Below are 22,145 nucleotides of genomic sequence, written 5' to 3' on the forward strand. Positions count from 1 at the left end.
CATCGTTTCATGCACGTACAATGGTATATAAATATGGTAAGATTTCTGTATTTTAAAATATTACATTAAACCGTTACTTGATTGCATATTTATTTAAAAAAATCCAATGACCGTTTTTTCCAGTCAATTCGTGAGGCCAGTTTTATCTACAGTTGGTTAAAATATACATAATCTCAACCCCATTTTAAATGTGTGCATATCATAATAAACATTTTTTACATTTAAAATGTCTAAATATGTGGTCACATTAGCAAAATTTCACAGCCCAAAAAGTATCTTGTTTCAGTAGTGTAGTGTATTCGACCTTAATGTATTTATTCTTAATGTAATTTATTTACAGTATGGGGCTGCATAATTTAGTCAAAATATATAAACATCTCATAAAAAACAAACACAAATATTTTATTGATTTTCTTAGCGTTTAAGTGAACTCAAACTTTATTCGCAGTTTTTTATAAACCCAGTCAATTTGAATAGTTTTATCCTATTATTTTTAACGCTATAAAAATACATTACTATTGCAATAATACAATCTTACTTGAAAATAAAATAAATTAATATTTGATAATTAATTATAATCAGTTGAATTCATACAAGTTAATAACTGATGGTGAACAGCACCCTTTTTATGTAGTTTGCACCAAGTGAATTTAGTGACAAACAGAACACACAACACTGAAAAGACTTTGCTCAACTGTGTATTTTTAATTCAATAATCAAAACAACCACAAAAACAAAACAAACATAAGGCTTCGTCCACAGACGTACAGTTGTGACATGATTAACGATGGAGTAGATCTGCGGTCGACAGTCAGAGATCCACGGTACGAGACAGTCGCTGGTCGTCACACTCATTTCTTTCTGCAAACACTAGCTATTACTTCTTTCCTCGAGCAGTGAAAGTCTAACCGTTGAGTATGGTGGATTTATGCAGTCCATTTAGTCATGACAGATAAATGGATGTTTAGTCTAGTTTTGTTGAATATTCATTTGCCATAAATGGAACTTTAAAGCAAATGACGGGAAAAGTTTTTGCACTCAGTGAAAAAGAAATGACACTGACATGACTTGTTGAATGAAATGAACGTTCAGAGTGTTTTATGTTCTAATCTAATGAATGTACAAAATGTGACTTTCACTCTCTTTCGTGTGTTACGACTGGCACTTGTAAGACTAAACGTAAACATGCCAACTCAGTCTCTCCGCAAATATTAAAGCGCCAACGTTTTCTAAGCGGCGCTACACTACGAGACGAGCACTCCGGCGCCACCTTTAGGCCCTCCTCCTTCGCTGTCTTTGGCTTGACTGGCGTCCGCTTTGCCCTGTTTCTCGTCTTCTCCCACTAATCGGATATTGTAGCGCTCGCGGTATTCCGTCAGCTCCCGTCCTTTAGACTGCATCTGTGTGTTCAGCGTCTCCACGATCTTCGAGATCTGATCGGACAGAGAGAAACTGTGAGAATGCATCGTTTATGACAAGCAAACATTTGTGGCTACATCTACATTAATCCGGATACATTAGAAAACGCTCTCCATCCACACTTAGCCTGGTTCTACTGAGAGTCTGGCATTGACAAGCGTTAACTTCCTTGAATGCGGTGGGTACTCTGTTGAAGTTTAAAACTATTGGATCTGCCCAGAGCCACTCTGGATCTGCCATAACCAATCGCTAATGTTTGGTCGTGATGTATGTATCAGCTTAGCGTCGCTAACATTCGCCTTAGCCAACTCATTCACCACTAACGGAGTGTGGTGGATTTTTAATAGATAAAATAGTAAACTGTATATTAAACTAACCATGTAGGGGTGGGCAAACTTTTTGGCTCAAGGGCCACACTGGGTTTTAAAATTTGACAGAGGGCCGGCCCAGTAGCAGATTATGAAACACGATCTCATGAAAGTGCGTATCTATACCACAGATTTTATTTCTCTGCCATTTATACGCCAAAAATGTTTGTTTGTTTTTGCGTGCATATGCTGCGCACTGTAAACCCCTTGGTTAGGATGAGGGGTGCGGAGTGCGTGCCTATTACACGCCATAAAGTGCGTATCATATGCACGCGAAAACTGCGTAACATAAGCACTACAAATACAATTCGTGGTATTCGCACTTTCATGAGATCGGGCTGAGCAAACACATTTACGTTGTGGCAACGTCTGCGCGAAATTCAACAACTGAGAGACGACATTCTGACAATAAATTTTTTATGCTAGATATCCGCCATTTAGCATGTTATGTTTTGAGGTTAATTTTTAATTAGTCAGATGCCTAATAATTATAGCCTATACTTTTTAAATATTGTTTATACTTATTATTATTTAATGGGCCTAATAGTAAATTAGAAACAAAACACCTGCAAGTGTACACTTAGAAGAGTAAAAATGACAGAAAGTTACGTTAATTCAACTTTATTAAAACTGCATATGGCAATCAATTTGCACTTCCAAAAGTCATACATTTGTGGGGAAAAAACAAAATAAACGAATATACAAATTTATTTTAAGAATAATAAAATAAAACATAAAAAACAAAGGCGGATCAGAACATTTAATGAACAAAACCGGGTTCTGTACATGGCAGACAGGGGAGCGTAGCCGAAAGCCGGGCGATAAAGGACGGTAAACGGAATCAGTCAGGATACATCCACAAATCAGAGGAGCAAAGAAATAAATAGCAGACAAATCAAAGGAAAAACTAAACAGGCATGCAAGCGGTTACCAAACATTTTTTTCTCTGTGAGTTTCCAAAAAAGGAAAAAACATTAACGTGCAACAAGTCTATGGCTTAAGTCGCTGTCTGTTTGGTTTCCATGGTGACGCGTCATCGCTTGTTACGTGACACACCGCAGCCGCAACAGCACTGAATGAAGGATGATCTGCTTTTATGTCATTTTTCCTTTTTTACATTTGTTAGCTATGGCATGAAATATCTGATATTCCGATTGTCAAATATATGCAACGCAATATATATATATATATATATATATATAAAACGCAAATTATTGCAAGAAAAAGGCTAAATGAATGCGATCTTAAGACCATTTTTTAAATACTCGACGGGCCGGATTAAACAGCCTAATGTTTATGTATGTGGCCCGCGGGCCGTAGTTTGCCCACCCCTGCTCTAACATCTAACCTTACTTCTCTTTTTCAGGCCAAACATTTAACACTTTGAAACACAATGTACTAAAACGTTCTGTCCTGTGTTTTTGAATGTTGGATGTTGTATTTTTGCCATACCCCTTTTACTTTGGTAGTGCGAGTGTATAAATAACACATTTGGGAATTGAAACTAGACAGAAGACTAAATTTGAACCTTGTGATTAACAATGAAGTAATCAGTAAAACAAAGTTTGCTTTAGCTGGTAACAGAAGGGTTTGTCTATGAAAACCAATCAAATTGTGGGGAAATTATGTAATGCAGCATGACATTTTTGCCATACCTCCTTATTCTATAAAAACTGTTGTATTCGTGTTAGCTGGTGGGATTCTCAATGGAATTTGTCAGAGATCCTCCGGCCTTGCTTCTTCTATGGGGAGATTCCCTGAGAACTGCTCAAGAGATCCTCTGGCCGTGATTAAAGCATTTAGAGGACATTTGCTAAGGTCTGTTTGTCGATTATTCCTGCACAGGAAGAAAGCTAGTTAGGGAAGCAAGTTAGTTAGGTAGACTATATATTAAACGTCGATTGGAGACGTTAGGGAATGTCGATTGGAGACAGCCCAGATAGTTAGGTTTAGGGAAAAATCTACGACACGGAGCGAGCTGGAAAATCAAACTTTTCCCGAACCCCGTGGGGAGGAGGGCCACAACATCATGGCCACCAACAAAACTCAGAAAAGATTGTTCTTGCTCCGGCTTTAACTTCTGGAGATTCGGCAGCGTTGCCACAACGGACCGAATGGCTTCGCTCGCATCTTTCTCCGCCGCCATTACTGAACTACAACTCAAACTAGCGCACGACCTCAACGTCATCGTTCTCAGCCACTCCCTCTGTTCGCTGATTGGACAAGTAAAAATTTGCCGGAGAAAACCCGCGAATATACCGCAAACCCAGACGACGTACTGAAGGAAAATGAAAATTGAGCGGATGTAGGAGGGCGGAGCCAGGCTAGTCCACAGTAGCGTTTTCAGGCGCTTTCTGGCGTTTCAGTGTGGATGAGAAGCTTTTGGAAAACGCCTGAAAACGCTGAATTCACCTTTACTGCGCATGCGTTAAACCTCACAAAAGCTCACTGAGATGATACAGACAGAAAATTAATAATAAAGCTATCGCGCAATTCTTCTGACAGGATCATTGTATTTAGCAATATATCTCCTCATTCACAGATGCAGTCCAGGTCGCATTCAATCACCATTATATGTTTTGCCGCAGGACAGCAAATGTGAGTAATTTAATCTGCAGGACTGTGATATGAAGAGTGTGCAAAGTAACATATTTTAGCAACAGTGTGAAAGTGAATAGCACATAACAGGCACAATACTGGTATAAACATGAACATCTATTGGTGCACTATGCGTCACATGACTGAACGTGCGTCATCATTTTCAAATACCTCTGTTTCGACAGTCCACGCTACAACGCGGAAACAGCGTTTTCAAATGTATCCACTTTGGAGAGTGTTTAAAAAAAGCTTCGTTTTCATGAATAACGAAAAGATGCGTTTTCAAACGAAACCGCATTAGTATTAGACAAGGCCTGTGAGACTCATACCTGTTCTTTATTGTTTTCCAACGCTGGCAGAACTTCTTTGACGGTCCTCTCCACGAGCACACCGCCGACTAAACGAAAGCACTTCCGTGAGGGATCCACTTCCTTTAGTGTGTCAATGACGAGGCTGTGAAGAGGAAGTGATGAGCGTTAAAACAACTAACACTGCCTTTAAAGCACAACGGGTCAAATATGGAAGTGCTTTAAACATGAGGTTTCACATTTTTGGAAAATCATCAGCTACGAATTCTTAAGTGCATTTTGGGATATAACATAAAAAAATCAATGGATTGGGATGTAGTGAGACTTTTGTTTTTATAATCAGAATCTCAGGCTAGTTTTCTGTAATTTAACAGTAATATAACACAATGTAACGTGTTATAAATGTACACAATGTTTATTAAATGCTAGATTTACGAGGTTAATAACTATGGAAACTAGAGCTGTGTGAATAATCGCTAAAAGATGGCGATCGCGATTCAAACACCCATGCGATCTTATTCCTAAACGACAGCGATTCGCCTGTGTTTATTAAACCTTTGACAACCGAGAACATTAAACAGCTTCACAAACATCTTTTCAACCACACAGTATTGTTATAAATTATTCATATTATCACAGAAGTACATTAAGTATAAAAACACTGTCTACGATAGCGATATAAAATAGAGCAAATCATCTTTTTGAAAGTAAGTTGACGCTTCAAATAAAGATTGTATCGATTACATTGTTACACCAGTAGGTGGCGACAAGTGACCGTTAAAAATGTTTGTCATTGAATCATTAATTCAAGAGATTCGTTAAAAAAAACGCTGATTCATCCAGTGATATTTATGAGTGAGTCATTGAATCATTCACACAATCTGATTTTTAAAACAATAATTTGTTTGAAATAAACCTTTTAAATCGACTGCAGCAATTACCATTTTGTCAGAACCGCTAGTAAATTGCATGTTATTTTGTTTAGTTGTCTGTGATTAGCGATCTCTATTTGAAACAATAAAATCGTGATTCTCAACTTATCCAGAATCGTGCATCTCTAATGGAAACGTGTCATCAGAGTCTGTGAAAAGACCATTATCATTTATCATAAGATGCAATATGGACAAGACTTCATACCAACGCATAACTCCGGAGGAGCAGAAATCACACCTTTATTAAAAGCGACTTCTAAAACACACCTGTGTTCATTGATCTCCATCTCAAACTCTGCAGCTTTGGAGGCCATACTGCGCTGCTCCTGCCTCATCCTCTGGAAGGTCGCCACCACCTGATTCACACAACACACACACACATCAATAATGCAGGCATGTGATATTATTAATAAGGTAGGACACTGTTAAGCAGTGCGCACTGTCACTCCAGTAGTTTCTGTCCCATGACAGGAATAGTGACACACGATGCACCTTCCTTAAAGAGACAGGAGGGCATGTACTAGTTTCTAATGGGTGGAGACATTCTGCCTAACGTGAACTACACAGATTTGATGGTTCATGAATTTACAGTCTCCTTCATCTTCATTTGCATTGCGTCTCAGTCTGTACCGACTACGATACACCGCACATCCCAAATACACGCGACAAAACCTGAACTCGTGCATTACAATGAGGGGCGTCGGGCGAATTCAGCTTTGTTGTTTACAGGAGGAGTGTTCTGGTTTTGTCCCGCCGCGTTACTCGCTCGCAGCGAGGATTAAATGTTCATGTGTTACTGTAATAAACCCAATTCGCCGTTACCTGCTCGGCAGACGGAGCGGACTGCTTTCCAGCGCTTTTACCGCTCGTGCTGTTGCTACTGTTCGCCGCCATGATGAACTGCAACCGCACGAGTCAGGACCCCTAACGGTCACATGAGCGGCTGACCGAGAACATTCCTGTCTGAAATTGCAGATGTTAAAAACAAACAAACACAAAATACCAACCATATATTTTTACTCGTTTCTGATACCAGTTTCTTATGAAAAATATGATGTTGTTCTTTCACAAGAGGCGCTAATTTTGGACCGAAATCAAATCTTCAGTCCTATCGAGGGCATATATATATGAGAAGAAATATAATCTTTTAAATTTGTAGATTTCTATTATTTATATATTGGAAATCTCGTTTTAAAATAAATAGATAAATAATAAATAGATATAATCTTACAGCGATCTGATTGGTCCTTCCTACTTCGCGCTGAGAAATGTAATTATCTTTAATAATTTACACCTGAATAATGATACTGATAAATAGATCATGATTGTGATTCTGATAATTACACATTAAGTAATTGAAATATGAAAATTATTATTTAGACACGTCGTAACAGTCCAATCAGAAGCAACATCCTGACAGTGAAGCCGCGCCCACACGAGACCTCTGTCCTTCTAATAGTGTATTATTTTTGGATTAAGACACTCAGTTTACCCAAACATAAACTATAATATAATGCAAATGACAGGGTTGTTCTTTTAATTCACACTCGTACTCTGTGATAAGAGCCAGTTAGGTCGTGCGGAGTTAATATGTCAGCTGTACAGTTAGTCATTGGCTTGGCAGTGGATGAAACGGGCTCAAAGTGCAAGCTGTGATCCACAGAAAGCCAGCGAGCTTCATTCACCCGCTGCCGATGCGTCTGTTCCCAGCTTCTCTCGCGGCTGCTCTGCTGACTGTGCGAGGACAGATCAGGTGAGTGTTTCTGCATGCTGGTTTGTGTCATATAACACTTCTCAAGGTCTTGCATTTTAATCCACATCCTCTTTATTGTTCTTTAAATGTGCATGACGTTCTGATGAACGAGATGTTAGGTATAAATAAAAGTTTTTACTTTATTTGTTGTAATCGCAAAATAAATAGACCGTAATGACTAGTCTTGTCACTTTGCTGAGTAGTTATGTTTTGTGTCCATATTAAGGCGCAATTGAGATATTGAGTCTAACCAATATTTGGAATAATGTATTTAGTAAAGGGTTAGTTCACCCAAAAAATGAAAATTCTGTCATTATTTATTCACCCTCATCAACTAAAACATCAATGAGATTCATTCTCGTGTTATGCATCACGTTTGAGCTTCTGCAAGAACCAATGAGATTCATTCTCGTGTTACGCATCATGTTTGAGCTTCGTTCAATGTTTATATGTGAATAAAAGCCTAAATTCAATCTGTTCATCGCATAAAGTGATCGAGTCTCTTCAGAAAATTTGGACTAAACCGCTCAATTCAAATGGATTAGTTTTACGATCTCTTTATGAACTTTTTGAAGCTTCAAAGTGATAACTGTCAATGGAGGGACAGAAAGCTCCCAGATTTCGTCAAAAAGATCTTCATTTGTGTTCCGAAGATGAATGAAAGACTTACGGATTTGGAACAACATTAGGGTGAATAATTTATTCATTTTGGGTGAACCTCTCTATTAGGGGGTGACACTTGTGATCCTTTCTCTGTGGTCAAAACAGAACAGAACACAATAAGTGTAATTTTTTTTTTAAATTATTATTATTATTAAATGAACGTGCTATCAGGATGATTGATTATTAAATGATTGTTTTGTCAGGATGTCGTCATCACTTCCTGTGGCAGCAGTTTGTCAGATGACCGCCACCCCTGACAAAGAGGCCAACTTCAGCGCTTGCACGCGATTGGTTGAGCAGGCCAAAGAGGGCGGGGCTAGTATGGTGTTCCTGCCGGAGGGCTTCGACTACATCGGCTCGAGCCGCGAGGAGACGCTGGCGCTCTCAGAGAGTCTGGACGGTGACATCATAACCCGCTACACACACCTGGCCAGGTTGGTTAAAGGGTGTATAAGTGACTAACAAATATGATCCAGAAGTCGTTGTTGATGAGGTGCTTGTCTGTGGTTAAGGAAGCTGGACTTGTGGCTGTCTCTGGGTGGATTTCATGAGAGAGGACATGACTGGAAAACAGACCGCCGCATTTATAACAGCCACGTCATCATCAACGGACAAGGTACTTAGTCTTACATGTGGTTCTTTGGGTGAATCTCCTGAAAACATGTTCTAGTTATATTTCTCCCCAGAATCAAAATGCAAAATTAAGCCTTTTTTTACGGTCATTACAATCTTTGCACTCTGACTTTTTTTGTAATTCTCAGATGAGGTGATTTGTTACTGGTGGTTTTTATATTATTAATTATTATATTTTATTAATTAGTAAACAATATTAAATAAATATTAAATATGTTATATTTTCTTATTTATAAAAATACTGTTATAAAATGATTCTTATAAATTAAAAGTAGAGAATACTACAATGATGTTTAAATTATATTACTATGATATTGGAATACTAGTTGCATATATAAATATTGTTTTTTTTTTGCATTACAGTTATGATTATTTATTTCTATATGAGCATTGGTTCCTGTTTTAATGGCGAGATCAAAATATTTTATGACAATTAAATACAATAATTTAGGTTTTTAAGTATAATTAATTGATAGGAAAATATTTTCACAATGAAAAAAAAAAAAATTTGTTTCAGATTTTTTATTATTTTATTTTTTATTCATTTTCATTTGATTATTAGAGAGATTTTAAAAAATATTTTATTTAGAAAAATACTGTAATACAGTGATTTCTTTCAAAAAATATTTTTGAATAATTATCTTTAAATACAGAAAATTCTACCATTAAATGATACATTTTATAAATGTTCTGCATCACAGTAATAATTATTTATTAATTTAATTATTTTTATTTCCACATCAACATCAGTGTGTTCTCATGGCAAGATCAAGTTATTTAAAAACAAAATATGGGTAAATATGCGTAATTGTCTTGAAAATATCACAATGCAAAAAAATTGAGCGTCCCTAATATAGGCTTAAGTTTCATTATAATAAATGTGATTTTGTGTGAAAAAATGTCTTAAAGGGATAGTTCACCCAAAAATGAAAATTAGCCCATGATTTACTCACACTGAAGCCATCCTAGGCCTAGGATGGCTTCAGGGTGAGCAAATCATGGGCTAATTTTCATTTTTGGGTGAACTATCCCTTTAAGTGGTATGAATCTGAATTGGTCAAGTACCGTATGCAAAACATACAAGGAATTTGTCACCAGTATAAGGCGTCCCACACGTATATGCAATGTATTATAATAGTTGCAGTCAGATATATGAAATGACACTGTAAGTAGAAGCATGTATAATACGATCTGTGTGTGTGTGTGTGTGTGTGTGTGTGTGTGTGTGTTCCTGCGCTCAGGTGAGGTCGTGTCGGTCTACAGGAAGGCTCATTTGTTTGATGTGGAGTTGACCAGTAAAGGTGTGTCTCTTAAAGAGAGCGCTTTCACAGTAGCGGGACCTCGACTGCTCCCGCCGGTCCAGACGCCCATCGGGAAGGTACAACAGCAGGAACGGCGCACAGGCTTGATTCTCATGCTCACACGATACTGTACGTTTACATGCAACCAAATAATCCGTTAATCGGGGTGTAACGATACCCTCACGTCATGATTCGATACATGTCACGATACTGCACTCCCGATACGATATTATTGCGATACTCCAAGACATATGGTAAAAGGTTAACAAAAAATGTACTGTTGATTTAAAATGATAAATTTGGTAAGTTCATTGGATGTGTAAATGAATAGGCTTGGTGCTGATAACCCAATGCACAGGACAATAGAGACACCAGAATAACAATATTCATGATTCTGAAGCTGAAAACAGAATTATTTTAGATGAATATATTTGCACTCTGTCACTGACTAGATATATTTAAAATAATGTGTTTTTACTGGTAACATAAGATATTCGGCATTATCATGACCCACAAATATTCCCCCATTTCATTATTATACATTATATTCAACATTATATATAGTAGTTTAATGTAGTACTGACTCTAAAACTCTGAAAACTTGAATGTTTTCTCACACAGTAATTTTCAATTTCGGTGAACTATGCACCAGGGCTGCCAACTCTCACGCATTCAGCGTGAGACTCACGCAATTGACACTTTTCATACGCTCTCACGCCACACATCCATTTTCTCACGCACAGAAAAATTGCGGAGCAAAGAGGTACTTTTAATATTAAACTAATTCTCAGCTCTTAGATTCCGTCAATTTTATTACGAAATTCAGACAAAAATACGTTTGGCGCTTGTAAATGTGACGTGACAGATCGCTGAGCGCCTCAGTTCAAGTGCACGTGAACCGATCACCTGTTACTTTTTTATTTAAAGATGCAGTAGCCTACAACTTACCGAAAGTATACATAATATCGACCAATTAGTGTTTTTCAACCACGGAAAGAGGTCAATATAACAGCAGGAGAACAATTATGTCACATAACGTTACATTTACCTCAAGAAATCCATTTAAAGGCACAATATGTATTTTTTTTGCTTTAAAAATATAAAAAATCACTATACCTATGTTATATATTTTTTAAAGTTGTGTATTTACATTATCCCGACAGTTCCAATTAACTTCTAAATCCAGAGAAATTAATATTTTAATTCGAAGACACGGACCGTGTCTTTATTTCCGTTTTGTCGCAGTCAATGGCGTCATATCCGCGTTGTCCCTGGTTTCCGCTCGTGCTGCCATGGTAACCAGAGCTATGAACCAGAGCCCTCTGATAGTAACCAAGACGACAGACGTGGACCACTGTAGTTCGCAATGTCTATTTGGACGCTGTTGTTGTTTCGTTCATACATTATGGACCATGGCAAACAGACTTTGGATAAAAAAGGAGAACTAAAACGAGAATCAATATCAGCGCGGTGTTTTCGAGATGCCTAGAGCTCCCATAGACAGTATATAAACGAGAGCTCCACGTCCGAGACTTCGACCGCTCCTACATGTACTTTATTAAACAGGTGAGCACATTTACATAAAACTAATCAATGTTATAAAGTTCAACAATGATAAAATGTCAGAATATGATCTGTATGTTATTCTAATGTTGATCTAGCTTAACGTTACTGCTAACGTTAGTCTCATACAGACAGACTAACACATAAGTTACATTTCAACACATTCAAATGCAGTTTAGTGTGCTAGTGTAATGTTAGACCAAGTGAAACAGCGCTGCGTTACCTCACAAGTTTAATTTGTCTAATAAACTGACCTGTGAGTAGTGATTCTGCGTGTAGTTTGGTAGAATGAAATGTCCATATTACTTTTATATCCGCGGGACTCACGTCGCGTGTGGAGCTGATAGCTGTCTCTTAGCAATCCCGAACTGCTTCATATCACAGTCATGACAAAAACATCGATGTATTCAGTCATCCATAAACATTATTAGATCGGTCGGCTTGACGTTGACGACAAGATCCATAATTCTTAGCAAATGTTGCGTCATCAAACTACGCCTTTGTTATTGTTGTTATTGTAAATAGGTTAGCGACCCCTAGTGGAGAAAAAATCCCATACTGTACGTTTAATGACCATGTTAATTGAATAGAAAAAATAGCTAGAGAGGAGATTTTGCTGAGCACTATATTACATATTTATTATATTTTTACTTATGTCATTAAATAATTGTTATTATAACAAAAACTGCATTATGTTGAGACGACCATTTTTGGGCATTTTTAAAGCCTTATAAATATAAGCAGCAGCACAACAGTTCATATTTACTCCAAATTTGGACCAGAAATGGATAAATATTAAAGTCTGCTGTTTAAAACAAATAAAGAACCAATGTAGGAGAATGGTTATTATGTGCAAACAGCGGGAAACTCCGTATATTCGTGCAGTGTACGCATGTCAACAAAAAACAAAAAAATCCAATTTGAAGCTTGTGACATATAATCACGCACATCAACCCGATCACGTGTTTAGCGTTTGTGTGTTCAGATTCATCAAGCGGAATGAATTCAGTCCGATTTAAACAAAAGTTGTGCCATTGTGCTGATATCTGCAGGTTGGTCTGGGCGTCTGCTATGACCTGCGTTTCCCTGAGCTGTCGTCAGCGCTGCAGAGACACGGAGCCGAGATCCTGACCTTCCCATCAGCCTTCACTGTGGCCACCGGAGCCGCGCACTGGGAGGTGCTTCATCAGCGCATTCATTCTGGCATTACAGAAGCTGTTTAATTAGGACTGGGTTGAAAATACTGATTTCTCGAATTGAATTGCTTCTTATTTTGATATCGTTTCTTAAAGGTGCAGTGTGTGATTTTTAGTGGCATCTAGTGGTGAGGTTACGCATTGCACCCAACAGAAGTTACAGTGGCCGACAGGAAGTGATGTCGTCGTCTGAGACAGCAGAGAGTAGCCAGTTCAGCAATGAGGTTTCTTTACAAAGATCAATTAAGAAATTATGTTTACTTTATTATTCAGTAAAACGACATGTTATTGCGAATATTATTGTTACTTGTTCATCATTGAGTCAGTGTTTTATTCGCTAACATTAGCTAGCTTCTTTGCACGAAGAACAACATAGTAACGAAACGGGTTTGTCCGTTTAGGGCCACTGTAGAAACATGTCAATGTAAGGCGACCCGCGGTGTGTGTAGATAGAAACGGCTCATTCTAAGGTAATAAAAACATAACGTTTCATTATGTAAGGTCTTTATACACCGCTGAAAACATAGTTATGTATATGATATTGCATTTCTGTCAACAGATCCTCCTAAATATTACACAATGCACCTTTAAATCCTAGTAATCTGTTTTCAGTTGATGCATGAACAAAACTTTAGCTTATTCAGCGTATCCCCCAGAGTTAGATAAGTCCATACACACCCTTCTCATCTCCGTGCGTGCTGTAACTCTGTCTGACGCACCCACCGCTAGCCTAGCTTAGCACAAAGACTGGAGGTAAATGGCTCCAGCTAGCATACTGCTCCTAATAATTTACAAAATAACGCCAACATTTTCCTATTTACATGTTATTATTTGTATAGTCACAGCGTGTATAAATAACAAGGTCACATGAGACACAGCCATCTTCTATATTCTCAGAAGGCGAATATATACTCGTACAAGGCTTCGCCTTCTGAGAATATAGTTCCCAGTATGTCAGAGCTACACACACACACACACACACACACACACACACACACACACACGCAAACAAACACACACACACACACACACACACAAGCTCTTGAAGCTCCGCCCTCTGTGCTGGGAGCAGCAGCTCATTTGCATTTAAAGGGACACATATACACCGGTGCGTTTTTGCTCACTCTCAAAAAGGGACAATTTTAACATGCTATAAAAAATGATCTGTTGCTTATTTTTAGCTTAAACTTCACATGCACACTCTGGGGACACCCGAGACTTATTTTACATCTTGTAAAAAGGGGCATTATACCACCCCTTTAACCAAACATTACTCGTAGCGCCTGCCATCCATTTTTGCGACAAGTTTTGTGCTGTTACATTGATAACTTAGGGATATAAGAACTGTTGCCAAACATATAAAGTTAGATCCAAACAGCAACCTTTTTGTTTTTTGGCTGGGTAGTGTATTTTGTTTTTCTATCTGTCTACCTGCTATATATATATTTATATAATTAAGATCAGAATTGAATCGAATTGCAAGCTTGTAAATGAAAGTGTATTCTCACAGTGAAGTTGTTGCCAGCAGACGCACTGAACCCGCTGTTCTCTCAGGTGCTTCTGCGGGCGAGAGCGATCGAGACGCAGTGTTTCGTGCTGGCGGCGGCTCAGGTCGGATCTCATCACTCCCGGCGGGCGTCATACGGGCACGCTCTCGCGGTGGACCCGTGGGGGGGGGTGATCGGGGACTGCGGGGGGTCAGATGTGGGCGTAACGCTGGTGCAGATCGACCTGCAGACGCTACGGGACATCAGGAGGGACATGCCAGTGCAGCAGCACCGCAGAGAGAAGGACTTTTACTGCAGCTTGGACTGAAACACCTATTTATGAATAATACACACTGATGCACAGTGATGATAATTCTTGACTTATTAATAAACTGGACCCGGGTTGGATGAATGATTTGACCACTGTGGCGTTCATTAGTCCTGTTAAACTGTCGTTGTGTTTCTGGTGCCACTGGGAAACTTCTCCTCAATCTCCAGTTGATCAGTTTTACTGCAGCGCTTCAGGCATTAGTGGAAGACCGTGTGAAAGTCTCGAACTGATCATGACATATGGGCTAGAATTAGGCCTAATGTCTTTCTCTTTAAGAGATATATGAGAGCAAGCATTTAATAAAGAGAAAGTTATGTACCATCATGCCTTTATTTCTTCTTTGTCTTTGGCGAATCACAGCAGTACTTTACTTTAAAACAAGCATGTTCGGGTTCTAAGCATATAGTTTTATATGGTCATATGAATTGAAATTGAAATCCTGATGTTGAAACTTTGCTTTTTAATGCAATTTTTATTATTATTATACTATAATATTTTTATTATTTTAGAATAAATTGTTTGTTTTTATATATGTATCTTTATTTCATTTTATTTTTCTTATTAACTACCCTCTTTTTGCCCCATTGTTTGTTTCATTTTGATTAATTACATATTTTTTGTCATATTTTATGATATAGTATTATCATCAAATTAGTTAAACTTTGCGATATACTTTTTTACTTGATCATTATTCTTATTACTTGCTCATTTGCTTTTCACTGCCATTAATTTTATTTTATTATAATTTATTTACTATTTCTCAAAATAGCATTATTGTAATTTACTTAATAATTTTTCTATATTATGAATCTAGCAGGTTGCATGTACAATCAATTTATTAATTTTTAAGGTAATTATTATTATTATATATTTCTATTACTTTTTACCTTTGTTACAATTTATGATTCTTATCAACTTCCCTTTTTTATTGATCTATTGTTTTCATTCGTTTTATTATGTAATTATGTTATTTTATAATAAATTAGTCATTTATATATTGTAATACCACAACATAGATTATTATCAGAAGTTATATTATACTACTGTTTTGTTCTTTTTTTTGTTGTTGAAGAATTTCAAAATAATAATCCTTATTAAAACCCCGTTTGCTTTTCATTGCCATTCGTTATTTTTAGTATATCTTTTATTATTGAATTCATATTTAGAGTAATTTGAATATATTTTGAGTTAGATTATTATGTTGTTGTTGTTTTTACATTATGAATCTAGTAAGTTGCATGTAAAGTCACATTATTGATTCTCCTCTCTGATGATGGAGGAGGCGGAAGGGAAACCGGAAGTGATTGTGAACACGTCAGTGACAGGAATGGGCCAAAACAAGCATCACCAGAGCAGGATGACAGCCCGTTCCTGAGAGGAAACATGTCGCTGTGTGTGTTATTTGTGCTGGTGGGATGATTCGTGTGTTCAGAGGTTGTTTCGAGGCATTGCAGAGGTAAGAGCGTCACATCTGTGCGATTACAACAGCGCGAGACTGTCACTCATCACCACAGCATCACATTCACTTCAAACGCTTCGCTCACAAGCAGCTGGCAGTTATTTTGATCTGGATTTCCATGCAAACTGGTTCATGTGTGCTGTTTTACTAATATACCCATGCATGTGTATTTTAATGATTGTGAGAACTGGATTCACAGTGTTATTTTCATCCGGTCCTTGAATAGAAGTGTGAGATGCGCGTGAGCTTTTCTGTCAGCCCGCTACTTTATTGAATGCTGTGGGTTTATTTGAGCTTTTGTAGATTGATGTGTCTGTTTAAACGACACGTACATCTCTGTGCTCATAAGATGGAGCTGCACACACATATTCAGGCTGTACGTGCCTCTCAGAAACATGTGTTAGTTTCTGTTCAAACTGTGCTCGTGTTCCGGTGACTCTGTTCGCTGAGACTCTGATCATTAACATGCGTGTCACTGATGATGTTGAGGCCCTGTTGCCTTCAGACATGAGAATGTTTCTCATAAACACAGAATTAAGCTTTTGGCATTGTGAACAGAAACACATTGTTTTGGCTTTGTACTCTGCCAACATCACATGCAGAGTATTAATTTGGCGCACTCCTCTAATGAGTTTGTTAGAGGAAAAGTTCACTAAAAAAAAAAGAGTATCTGCATGTCTTTCCAAAACTGTATGACTTTCTATGGAAGCTGCTTTTCGCCACAGAAATAAAAGATAAAAAAGGTAATTGCGACTTTTTATCTCACAATTCTGACTTTGTGATATAAACTCAAAATTGCAAGTTATAAAGACAGAACTGCGTGATATAAACTTGTAATTGTGAGTTATAAAGTTATAATTGACATATAAACTTGGAAAAGACGCAGTTATGACACCAACATTTTAGATACCAGTGAAAAAAAAAAAAAAAATTGTGAGTTATAAAGTCAGAATTGAGAGATATAAACTTGGAATTGCGTAAAATAAAGTAAGAATTGCGAGATATAAAGTTGAATTTTGTTCTTCTGTTTGAAGAATTTCAAAATAATAATCCTTATTAAAAACCTGTTTGCTTTTCACTGCCATTCGTTATTTTTATTTTTAGTGTATATTTTATTATTTAATATTTAGAGTAATTTTAATATATTTTGAGTTAGATTTTTTATTTTTTTTTAAGTTGCATGTAAAATTATATTTGAAATCTCATTTTGCCGGTGGTGACGTGCCACATTGACATTTTTGTCTTTATTCATTGGCATAAAGATGCCAAAAGTGTTGAACAGAAAGGCTGTGCACATTATTTCAGCCATTTAATGTATAATGCCATGCTTCTCCGGTGTGACGATCTGTCTGCTTCCTTCTAAAAACAAGATGTCTGATGTCAGCAGTAAATACCAGCGTATTCCTCTTTCGTGATCAAACGTCTTCCGGCGCTGAGAGGAACTTCTGAAGAGGGCCGTTCACTGATCAGTTTCCCTCTTAAAATAAAGCTTCCATTAGGCTTTGGTTTCGCAGCGATAGACGAACCATTTTTGTTTCCTTTCAGTGAAAAGTTCTAATTAGAACATTCTAAATCTCTAAAGAACCTTTTGTGGAATGGAACGATTCTGCATGGAACTATTGATGAAAGTCAAAACTGGGTTGTTTTTAAGAGTGTATGCGAGTCACTTTGCATGTGCCGATAACCCATTTCTCAGTAGTGTTGACTGTGATCTCAGCAGACGCTGGCAGATGTTTGCAGTCAAAGCAGAGAATACGCTACAAACTCAACATGAGTGTTTATATTGCAGTTTTTGATCATTGTAGAAGATGTAATGTCCAAACGACACCGTATTACAGGATGTTTTTCTGCTGTACATCTGTCATCTTCACTGGCATGTTGAGTAAGTGCTGGTCATGCGAATCTGAAAACGCTGATTCATCTCTAAGCAACAGTCACCTAGGCAATCCTTCCATGACAACAGACAGAGAGAGAGAGAGAGAGGATGAAAGTTGTGTAAGAGTGTTTGTTTTATGAAACGCAGCCGTGTAATTTAGAGCACAGTTACATTTTATTCAGGACGTAATCATTTAATCCGCAGGGAGCTTGTGAACAGATCCGGGAACAGTGGAGCCAGACTGCACCTGAAACACTGAGTAACTACTCACAAACAACCCCGCTTAGTATAGATTGATCTTAGTTTCAGTAGTCAGCGGTTTTGGAAAGGTGTAACCCGGCTTGTTGGATGTGTTCTCGTGTTCTCAACTCGATGGCTGCTTGTTCGACATGTGGTTTGAGGTCAGTGTGTGTGATGTTTCAGATCATGCTCCTCTCAGGTTCATCTGACGCCGCGCTTCATTCACTCTCTGTTTACACACTGACATCACTTCGTCGTTGCTATGGTGACCTAATGGCTTGCAGTGAGATGGAGATTTTTGCTGATGTGTCAATCACCCGTGTGCCAGGGTCTAAATCAGGACCCATCAGGGCTGGCCGACACACTGCCTATCTGAAACGAAACCTGCCTGGGAAATTTATTTTCTAAAAATAATAATAATCTAAATATTGTATTTAAAAATAAACACAAATTTGGTTGCAATACAATAAAAAAGATTAAGTTAATAGATAATTAAAACAAAGAAAGAAAATTAAATAAGTCAAATAAATAATACATTTATTTGTGTAAATAAATAAATAATAAATCAACAGTAAAGTGCTATAATTAGTAGAAAGTTTTATAATTAACTTAATATATAATGTAACAAGGAAAATCTGTATTATATTTATAATATAAATGTTTTAACACACTGCAAAATAAAACATTTTTTTGTTGATATTTTACGAAATTGTGTGATGCATTATTATGAGGTCTGGAATTTGGCCATGATTCAAGAGTATTTTGGTATAGTGAAGATAGTTTTATATTCTTTTTTAATTCATATTATAAAAAACAAAACAAAAAACAAACAGCTATTTTTATTACATAATACTTTGAGTGCCATTCGAGTAATTACAATAATTTATGATATTCAGCAATCAGCACATGATTTTTTTAATAAAGAAATGAAAACTTTATTATCTAAAGAAGAAAGCCGATAACCGATATATTGGCCAATAAATCTAAATGCAAATTTTTATATACTTTTTGAGAGACTGATTACAAAAAAACTAAAGTCTCACCATTCAATCCATGTCTCAAGCACACAATAATAATGTTCTCATGATCATTGTATGTGGTCTGTATGACAGACTGCACATTTTCCTTTTTTGAAGTGATTTCAATCATATTTCAAGCAGTTCAAAATCCATCAAGTTGATCAGTGCACATCATATTTGTCCCTCCTCATGTTGAATGAGTTGTTATTGGCTCTGTGATTCCCTCCCACCCCTGAGAAAAGGCTCTTGGATCTCTGGATCTCATATAAAAACACTCAAATTGAAGTAAATAAATTGAATTTCTTGCTTCAGCCAGATCTCTCCTTCACAGAGCTGCTCTTGTTCTCCTGTCCGGCGGCCAAAGAGCAACTCGATTCCCGAATCTCATGATTTGTCTGCAATTTCAATCATTCAGTAACTAAGCACAAGCACACACAAAAGGGAATGAAAGGCATGAAGTAACCAATATATTTATATAACACCATTTATTTATTTATTACAATTATAATGTTTATTATTATTCAAACCTTTATATTTATCGTTAATAAATTAGTATTATTTAACAAAACAAATATGTATATTTATTTATATTACTTAGCAACATTAATATTATTATTATTAAAAATGTATTATTATTATAATTATAATTATAATATTATTATAATTAAACTTGTATTAGTCAAATTAATTGTATTTCTACTGGTATTAACAAATTATATATATATATATATATATATAAAACTACACAAACAATTTTTTATAATAATTATTACAGACAAATAATGGTATTTTACAACAACAATTTACAATTTAATAATTAATATTATTATTATTATTATTTAGCAACATTAATAATATATAATTTATATAATAATAATAATTTTTACTATTATTATTCAAACCTGTATGAATAAAATATTTATTTATTAACTAATTATTATTTAACAACATTATATATACACACACACACACACACAATGAATACACAAACAATATTTAATAGTAATTGTTCTTGCACAAAAATAATGGTATTTATTAATAATAAAGTAGCCTAAGTTAATATATAGTAAGTTATCATTTTAATTAATTGATTTATATTATTTAAAGAAATGATTTAAAAGTAAAAATAATCATTTTCGTGTCGCACTGTCTTCATGTCACTTTGGATTATAAGTAGAGTTTCAAAACATGCTCCGATGTGCCCGGACTCTGCCATTGTTGTAAAGCTGGTTAATTATTTCCATCGTTATTATTAATGATTTCAGTCCAGCAGAGGCTTGTGACTGTAACTCGTGATTCATCTTAGACCCACATGAGAGAGAGAGAGAGAGAGAGAGAGAGAGAGAGAGAGAGAGAGAGACAGACAGACAGACAGACAGACAGACAGACAGACAGACAGACAGACAGACAGACAGACAGACAGACAGACAGTGAGTGTAAAAGTATTAGAACAACAGTACGAAATCTTTCAAATCAAAAACACTGAGATCCTGACAATCAAGAACTCGATGAAGCTCTTGGAGGAGTCGGTGAATACCAGGAACATTTGGAACTCTCTCTAGGAATAACAGGGAAGAACACGCTCTGAAAATCTGTACAAAACAACTGAAACAAGTCTTGCTTGAAATGAAATAAAACCAAATTAGAAATCCAGAATCCCCTGGATTTCCCATCAGATAGACTACATTAAAACCCAACGAGGCATGAGGCAAATGATCAAAAACACCAACGACAAATTCAAAACCACAATAATGAAATTGTTCAACATTGGTTTGAGTGTAGGATATTTCCCTGACTCCACAACTACAGAGGCGTATGTGCCAGTCGCAACCTGGGGAAAATATTCTGCTGGATTATTAATATACGATTGCAGAACTTTCTCATAATCCTGCAGAAAAGTCAGATTGGATTTCTGCCCAAACACACAACATCTGAGCACATTCACACACATTCACACCCTCCGCTCATGGCTTGCTTTGTTGACTTTGATAAGGATTTTGATTTAATCTGGCATGAAGGACTCTTCCTAAAAAACTGCTGAAAAATGGGATTGAAGGGAAAACTTTTGATTTGATCAGCAACACCATGGGCCCTATTTTAAGGATCTAAGCGCATGGTCTAAAGCACAGGGCACAAGTTTACTTAGGGCGAGTCCGAATCCACTTTTGCTAGTTTAACGACGGGAAAAATGGTCGGTGCTCCCGGCGCATGCTCTAAAAGTGTTGTCCCTATTCTCTTAATGAGTAATGGGTGTGTTTTGGGCTTTACGTGCGTTAAACCAATCAGAGTCTCAACTCACATTACCTTTAAAATCCAGTTGCGCTCACGCCATGACGGATTCGCTATTTACATGACGGAATTTGATAGCGGAAAAACCGAACACGTCTCCAGAGCGCAAACAGATCTGCTCGTGCGCGAGGTTAAAGTGCAATAAGCAGTAAAAGTAAAAGTGTAATAAGCAGAGTGTATGCGTGCTGCGGGTCCACTGCTTATTAAACACACAGGGACGCACAGCAGCACACAAACATGCCAAATATTTAAAATAAAATAATTATATGGCGCACTATAGGCGCACATTACTAACGCGCTCTTTAAATAACAAACAAACAAATAAAGACTTTAGACCAGGTTTCAGTCGGTCAATGGCTCAGTTTATTTCAGTTGCCTCAAAATAGCAACGCGCCAACAATGTGCCAGAACACACCTCGTTCTCAGACCAGCACCAACAGATGGCGCAAATGCATTTGCGATTTAAACGACGTGGCGCAGGACGTGAAAATGATAACTGCGTCGGGCTGAAACTAGTAAAAACACTTGCATCGTGCTTGGCGCTGCTTTTCTCGGAGTGTGTGATAGGGGTTCGCTCTTCGCTGTCGCACCGGCAGACTCAGGAAGTTTCTTCCCCTCTGCGGTCAACATACTGAACTCTAAATTAAAATGATGAACACTACATCCAACCTGGACCTTCTTAAAAAAAAAAAAAAAAAAAATTGGTTTGC

The 22,145-nt window shown here is 37.0% G+C and overlaps 3 protein-coding genes across 6 annotated transcripts in view; 2 read left to right on the plus strand and 1 right to left on the minus strand.

The window, feature by feature from the left end:
* Positions 1-685: 685 nt before the first annotated feature.
* pfdn2 (prefoldin subunit 2) lies at positions 686-6,569 on the minus strand. Its single transcript, XM_084109237.1, has 4 exons — positions 6,448-6,569; positions 5,893-5,981; positions 4,715-4,838; positions 686-1,433 (listed from the first exon to the last, which is right to left on the minus strand). Exons 1-4 carry the CDS (start codon positions 6,517-6,519, stop codon positions 1,245-1,247), a joined length of 474 nt encoding a protein of 157 aa, XP_083965363.1. The 5' UTR covers positions 6,520-6,569; the 3' UTR covers positions 686-1,244.
* Positions 6,570-7,058: 489 nt separating this feature from the next.
* On the plus strand, positions 7,059-14,873 carry nit1 (nitrilase 1). Its single transcript, XM_084110389.1, has 6 exons — positions 7,059-7,378; positions 8,245-8,475; positions 8,554-8,657; positions 9,916-10,052; positions 12,591-12,716; positions 14,289-14,873. Exons 1-6 carry the CDS (start codon positions 7,320-7,322, stop codon positions 14,547-14,549), a joined length of 918 nt encoding a protein of 305 aa, XP_083966515.1. The 5' UTR covers positions 7,059-7,319; the 3' UTR covers positions 14,550-14,873.
* A 981-nt stretch (positions 14,874-15,854) lies between these two features.
* The window catches only part of clcn3 (chloride channel 3), a 56,100-nt gene continuing 49,809 nt past the window's right edge, over positions 15,855-22,145 (plus strand). For all 4 annotated transcript variants that reach the window (XM_084109655.1, XM_084109651.1, XM_084109654.1 and 1 more), the window contains exon 1: positions 15,855-16,008. The gene's annotated coding sequence lies outside the window, so the exon portion shown is untranslated. The remainder of the gene's footprint in view (positions 16,009-22,145) is intronic.

The sequence above is a fragment of the Abramis brama genome, assembly GCF_963993115.1.
Source record: "Abramis brama genome assembly, chromosome: 3".
NCBI classification, from domain to species: Eukaryota; Metazoa; Chordata; class Actinopteri; order Cypriniformes; family Leuciscidae; genus Abramis; species Abramis brama.